Consider the following 7,729-nt stretch of genomic DNA (forward strand, 5'->3'; position numbering starts at 1 on the left):
GAGTGAATGGATGGATGAATGAATGAATTTTGAGTGAATAGATAGATAAGGAGTGAATGGATGGATGGATGAATGGATGGATATGGAATGAATGTATGAGGAGTGAATGGATGGAGTGAATGGATGGATGTATCAATGTATGCTTAGTGAAAGAATACATGGACTGACATTGGATGGTGGATATATTGATGGTGTGACAGTAGATGAATGGGGAGTGAATGGATGGATAGATGAATGGAGAATGGATGGTGACTAAATAGATAGACAGAAATGAAGGATATATGGATAGATAGGAAGTGTCTGCATTGATCGATGGACAGATAAATAGTTTAGAAAATTAGCTTCACATGGAATGCAAGGGTTAGGGTGAAGCAGGAGATCACTTAAGCATTATGCATATCTCCAGGCAGACACAGATGATATAAATATACAAGCAGTTTTACCTATCCAAGCAGTGGCGGCCTGTTTTTTTTAAGCACATGATACAAGCCTGAGGCTCTAATTGGCTTCAAAAAAGGGTGGGCTTGGGGTGCAGAGCATTGTGCCCCGAGCCCGCCCAGTTGTGTGACATTAGTATTATATTAATTATATTAAAATATTAATATTCGCTATTGTCTTCCTGATCTTCTCCCAGCCAATCAGGAAGCAGGTCCTAAGACCTGATTGGCCAGGGAGCCTTAGGACGCCCAGCCAATCGGGTTTTAGGACCCACTTTCTGTTCAGCCGGCAGGATAAGCAACAGCCCCAGGGCGAGGAGTAGCTGAAGCGAGAAGCAGCAGCCCTATCCCAGATACTCGTCATCTGCCTTCCCATTCATCTGCTGCTGGGATTGGTTTGATGCCCCCCCCCCCAAAAAAAAAAAAATTGAGCACCAGCCGCCACTACATCCATGGATACAAGAAAAGTCCTTTCTTGTATTAAGAGAGGTATGAAATCCGGAGGGATAGATATAATTTTGCCCCCCTGTACAAATCATTAGTAAGACCTCTGGAATATACAGTTCAGTTTTGGGCCCCAGTTCTCAAAAAGGATATCGGGGAACTGGAGAAAGTGCAGAGAAGAGCAACTAAACTGATAAGAGGCATGGAGGAGCTCAGCTATAAGGAAAGATTAGAGGAACTGAACTTATTCACTCTTGAGAAGAGGAGAATAAGGGGGGATATGATCCACATGTACAAATATATAAGAGGTCCATACAGTGTACTTGGTGTTGAGTTATTCACTTTACGGTCAACACTGAGGACAAGGGGGCACTCTTTACGTCTAGAGGAAAAGAGATTTCATCTCCAAATACGGAAAGGTTTCTTCACAGTAAGAGCTGTGAAAATGTGGAACAGACTCCCTCCAGAGGTGGTTCTGACCAGCTCAGTAGATTGCTTTAACCACTTAACCACCAGCCGCCGTCATATAACGGCGGCAAGGTGGTTGCTTAACTGGGGGTCGCCGTTATTTAACGGCGCCCACCAGAAGCAGTAATGCGCGCCGCCTCGGGCGCGCACACTGAAAATTCTGTGCGCGCCGGGTCTATGAGACCCGGCGCTACACAGATCTCGGTAATTGACCGACAACCGCGGTCTTTTACCATGTGATCGCGCCGTCCAATGACGGCGCGATCACAGGTAAACAAACCGGCGTCATTTGATGACGCCGGTTCCTCTCTCCTCTCGCTGTACCGATCGATACAGTGTGAGAGGGGGGAGCGCGGGGTGTCAGCAGCGCTGTGGATGGATCTGTGACTATTGCAGTCACAGATCCATCCATCCCTGCATTAACCCCTGCAATACTCTGGCTTCCCTGTGCAATACTCTGCATTAACCCCTGCAATACTCTGCCTTCCCTGTGCAATACTCTGCATTAACCTCTGCAATACCCCCCGCGCGATAATCTGCAATACCCCCCGCGCCATACTCTGCAAAAACCCCGCGCCATACTCTGCAAAAACCCCGCGCCATACTCTGCAAAAACCCCGCGCCATACTCTGCAAAAACCCCGCGCCATACTCTGCAAAAACCCCGCGCCATACTCTGCAAAAACCCCGCGCCATACTCTGCAAAAACCCCGCGCCATACTCTGCAATGCCCCCGCGCCATACTCTGCAATGCCCCCGCGCCATACTCTGCAATGCCCCCGCGCAATACTCTGCAATGCCCCCGCGCAATACTCTGCAATGCCCCCGCGCAATACTCTGCAGTACCCCCTGCCAGTACTCTGCAGTACCCCTTGCGCAATACTCTGCAGTACCCCCGCACAATACTCTGCAATACCCCCCGCGCAATACTCTGCAATACCCCCCGCGCAATACTCTGCAATACCCCCCGCGCAATACTCTGCAATACCCCCCGCGCAATACTCTGCAATACCCCCCGCGCAATACTCTGCAATACCCCCCGCGCAATACCCCCCGCGCAATACTCTGCAATACCCCCCACACAATACTTTGCAATACCCCCGCACCAATACTCTGCAATACCTCCCGCACAATACTCTGCAATACCCCCGCACCATACTCTGCAATACCCTCCGCACCATACTCTGCAATACCCTCCACACAATACTCTGCAATACCCCCCACACAATACTCTGCAATACCCCCCACACAATACTCTGCAATACCCCCCACACAATACTCTGCAATACCCCCCACACAATACTCTGCAATACCCCCCACACAATACTCTGCAATATTCCCCACACAATACTCTGCAATACCCCCCACACAATACTCTGCAATACCCCCCACACAATACTCTGCAATACCCCCCACACAATACTCTGCAATACCCCCCACACAATACTCTGCAATACCCCCACACAATACTTTGCAATACCCCGGCCAATACTTTGCAATACCCCGGCCAATACTTTGCAATACCCCGGCCAATACTCTGCAATACCCAGAAAATACTCTGGGGAAAAAAATGTGTTTTAACCACTTCCCGCCCACGTCATATGAGGTCCTTGACTTTGTGCAGGGATATCTAAATGATGCCTGCAGCTACAGGCATCATTCAGATATCATTTTTTTCAGTCGGCGATTCTCTACACCATAAGAACGATCATGGCGGCTGTTCCGCCTCTTGATCGTTCTTACGGGAGGCAAAAGTGGACGTCCCCACTCCCTTCGCCCTCCGGTGCTTCTTCTGACTCACCGCTGCGATCGAAGCCAGGATCATTTTTTGTTTTTTGTTTTTTTTCAGGCTTCCCAGCCTAGAGGTGAGATGTGGGGTCTTATTGACCCCACATCTCACTGTAAAGAGGACCTGTCATGCTATATTCCTATTACAAGGGATGTTTCCATTCCTTGTAATTGGAATAAAAATGATCAAAACATTTATTTTTGGGGAAAAACGTGTCAAACTAAAATAAATAAAGTAAAATGAACAATAAAAATAAAAAATAAATATTTAAAGCGCCCCTGTTCCCGCGTGCTCGTATACAGAAGCGAATGTGTACGTAAGTCCCGCCCACATATGAAAACGGTGTTCAAACCACACATGTGGGGTATCGCTGCGAACGTTAGAGCGAGAGCAATCATTTTGGCCCCAGACCTCCTCTGTAACTAAAAAGATGTAACCAGTAAAAACATTTAAAACGTCGCCTATGGGGATTTTTAAGTAGCGAAGTTTGGCGCCATTCCACAAGCGTGTGCAATATTGAAGGGTGACATGTTGGGTATCTATTTACTCGGCGTAACTTCATCTTTCATATTATGCAAAAACATTGGGCTAACTTTAATGTTTTTTTTTTTAAAAAGCACAAAACTGTTTTATTTCCCAAAAAAATGCGTTCGAAAAATTGCTGTGCAAATACCATGCGCGATAAAAAGTTGCAACGACCGCCATTGTATTCTCTAGGGTCTTTGCTAAAAAAGCATATATAATGTTTTGGGGTTCTATGTAATTTTCTAGCAAATAAATGATGATTTTTACATGTAGGAGAGAAATGTCAGAACTGGTCTGGGTGCTCCAGAACGCCTGAAGGTGCTCCCTGCATGTCGGGCCTCTGTATGTGGCCACGCTGTGTAAAAGTCTCACACATGTGGTATCGCCATACTCGGGAGGAATAGCAGAATGTGTTTTGGGGTGTAATTTGTGGTATGCATATGCTGTGTGCGAGAAATAACCTGCTAATATGAAACTTTTGTGGGGAAAAAAAAAAAAAAAAAAAACCTTGATTTTGCAAAGAATTGTGGGAAAAAATTACAACTTCAAAAAACTCACCATGCCTCTTTCTAAATACCTTGGAATGTCTTCTTTCCAAAAAGGGGTCATTTAGGGGGTATTTGTACTTTTCTGGCATGTTAGGGTCTCAAGAAATGAGAAAGGCCGTCAGTACTTCAGATGTGATCAAATTGATAAATTTTCAGTAATTGGTACCATAGCTTGTAGACCCTATAACTTTCACCCAGACTAAATAATAACCCAATTTTTTTTTTTTTTAACCAAAGATATGTAGCAGTATACATTTTAGGCCAAATTTATGAAGAAAAATTCATTTTTTGCAAAATTTTATAATAGAAATGAAAAAAAATTCATTTTTTTACAAAATTTTCGTTCTTTTTTCATTATTAGCGGAAAAAATAAAAACCGCAGAGGTGATCAAATACCACCAAAAGAAAGCTCTATTTGTGGGAAAAAAAGGACAAAAATTTCATTTGGTTACAGTGTTGTATGACTGAGTTATTGTCATTCAAAATGTGAGAGCACCGAAAGCTGAAAATTGGTCTGGTTATTAAGGGTGTTTAAGTGCCCAGTTGTCAAGTGGTTAAGAATGGTCTGGATTCTTTCCTAAATGTACAGAATATAACTGAGTACTGACATTTGTAGGTAAAGTTGATCCAGGGTAAATCCGATTGCCTCTCGGGGGATCAGGAAGATATTTTTTCCCCTTCTGTAGCACATTGGATCATGCTCTGCTGGGGGTTTTTCTCCTTCCTCTGGATCAACTGTGGGTATAGAATTGGGTATATGGGATTGTACGATATTATTTATTTTATTTATTTTTATGGTTGAACTAGATGGACTTGTGTCTTTTTTCAACCTGACTAACTATGTAACTATATTTCCATCCCTCCAGTCCTAATATTTACATATCTCTGCCACACAGCACAGCCCTGCCTGATTTGTCTCTACTACAGTTAATAACACATGCAGGTCCTGTTCCTTCCCCAGTCTGTGAATGGGCAGGGAAAGGAGAAGCAGCAGGCTAATGAGCTATTCTCTCTGTCACTCTGCTGTATCTTCCTATCGGAATATTTCTAGTTAGTATATAAACAAAGCAGGGCAACTCACCTTATCCTTTTGCTGCATCTCTCTCTTCCAGTGTAAGCTCTGCTCAGAGGCGGCTCTTTAATTAGGCAAATTAGGCAGTCGCCTAAGGCCTTGCACTCACAGGGGCCTCCTGGCCACCTAACTTGCTCAATGCGTTACCCCAGTTTTGAGGGACAGGGGACCTTAATCTGCCCATGATGGGCGAGAGTGTGGCCCCATGTCAAGTTTTGCCTAGGGCCTCACAAAGCCTAGAGCCGCCTCTGGCTCTTCTGCACAGTGCAAGTGGGTGATATCAAATCAAATTCAGTCACTTACACTGCTTGTTTAAAAAAAAAATAATGTATTAATGATTTAGGAGCTGAATTAAGTTGTCTTTTATATCTGCCTAGATTTCAGCTTTAATAAACATGTGGGGCCATATTCTCATAGAAGTTACGATGGAGTATCTCAGGACGCGTTGTGTTTTTTCGTCTGGTACGTCGTTTCCGTAAGTCGTTCTTGAATATGACTTTACGTCAATGACGCACACGTCGGCGTCATTGACGTTTTCCGCCGAGAACTGGAGCATGCGCACTGGGCTTTTCGAAGCCCGGCGCATGCGCAGTTCATTAGAATCGGGGGCGCACTTAATTTGAATACAAGCCGCCCCATTGGAGATCCGCCAGGCTACGCCGGGGCATTTACACTCCGCCGTCCCAACTTACGGAGCAAGTGTTTGGGGAATACAACACTTGCTCCTGTAAGTTGGGACAGCGGAGTGTAAGTGCCTTAAGCGCAGCCCGCGGATTTTTAGAGAGAATATGGGCCGTGCACACTAAGTTAAAATATGTAACAGAGTATACAGTGTATAATCAGTATATGAGCATTGAATAACTTGTCTGATCTGTAGTATTTTCCTGACCTTTTCATTTTTTATACCTAAAGGAATCCTTCCCCTGGGTTAAAAGTTTTCTGGATGACAGCAATGAGTTAAGTCCCCTTGTCTATATCCCTATGGAGGTAATAAGGACAGAAAGCAAACAAGAACAAATGATGGAGCAAGGGATGGGCACAAATATGTCTATACGCACCAACAACGGGATTAAAGTTTGATAAAAACATTTTCTCATTTAGGCTTTTAATCCTCCGAAGAAGAAGAACAGCGCAGGCATTGAGTTTGCACTGGGGCCTGGAGCATGGAAAGGGCCCATTTCCATCAAATTAAAGAGGAACTCCAGCCTAATGGAAAGCGTTGTGTTATTTCATAAGAAATTATTGCTAAAATCTGTGAAGCTGATTTCCTTTGTAAGGGAACCTCAGAACTTGAAGGCAAATATTATCTTTTGTATTATGGGAGAGGCGTTGGTTTTCCTGTTTCAGATCTGTTTTTTTTTTACACGACATACTGTGAAAGAATGACCATGAAGAAGGCTTGAAGAGAATCTAGAATGGTTTCACTGAAGTCAATTTAATTTTAAGTTTATATGTTTTTAAACTGATGTTTTGTAATATTTATATAAAAACTTTGTTTCACAAATAAATATTTAATAAATGGTGTACTCATAACACTGGTGTGATAGAGTATTATGGGTTTCCTAAAGAAAGTATAGCAGAAGCTGTTTTCTTTCAGTCTGTCTCTCTGTAATTGAAAGTCATTAAGCCTTGTACACACGATAGGTTAACCAGAGGACAACGGTCTGAAGGACCGTTGTCATAGGTTAACCGATGAAGCTGACTGATGGTCCGTCACGCCTATACACCATAGGTTAAATAACCGATCGTGTCAGAACGCGGTGACGTAAAACACAACGACGTGCTGAAAAAAACGAAGTTCAATGCTTCCAAGCATGCGTCGACTTAAAGTTTGAGGTTTTGACCTATCGGTTACCAATCCATCGGTTAAATTTGAAAGCAAGTCGGCTTTTTTTTAACCGAAGGTTAAATAACCTATGGGGCCCACACACGATCGGTTTTGACGGATGAAAACGGTCCATCAGACCGTTATCCTCTGGTTAACCTATCGTGTGTACGAGGCTTAACAGTGCTGTGCAGGGAATTTACGTAGGGTGTGTGTGTCACTTTTCCAACACGGTCAGGCAAAACTGTACCCAAATGACTTCTTATGTTTTTTTTCCCACAAATAGAGCTTTCTTTTGGTGGTATTTGATCACCTCTGCGGTTTTTATTTTTTGCGCTATAAACAAAAGAAGAGCGACAATTTTGAAAAAGACACAATATTTTTTACTTTTTGCTATAATAAAAAAAAAAAATTCCTCAGTTTAGGCCGATACGTATTCTTCTACATATTTTTGGTAAAAAAAAAAATTGCAATAAGCGTATATTGATTGGTTTACGCAAAAGTCATAGCGTCTACAAAATAGGGGATAGATTGATGGCATTTTATTTTTTTTGCTAGTAATGGCGGCGATCTGCGATTTTTAATGTGACTGCGACATTGAGACTGACATATTGGACACTGT

General features: G+C 43.4%; 1 protein-coding gene across 2 annotated transcripts in view; it reads left to right on the top strand.

Moving 5' to 3' along the window:
• Nucleotides 1-6,808, top strand: part of LOC120927900 (interferon alpha/beta receptor 2-like) — a 36,758-nt gene extending 29,950 nt beyond the window's left edge. For both annotated transcript variants that reach the window (XM_040338889.1, XM_040338890.1), the window contains one exon: nt 6,195-6,808. In XM_040338889.1, coding sequence (XP_040194823.1) covers nt 6,195-6,362 — 168 coding nt within the window. In that variant the 3' untranslated portion in view covers nt 6,363-6,808. The remainder of the gene's footprint in view (nt 1-6,194) is intronic.
• The last annotated feature ends 921 nt before the right edge of the window (nt 6,809-7,729 follow it).

This window comes from Rana temporaria, chromosome 2, assembly GCF_905171775.1.
Source record: "Rana temporaria chromosome 2, aRanTem1.1, whole genome shotgun sequence".
Classification (NCBI taxonomy): Eukaryota; Metazoa; Chordata; class Amphibia; order Anura; family Ranidae; genus Rana; species Rana temporaria.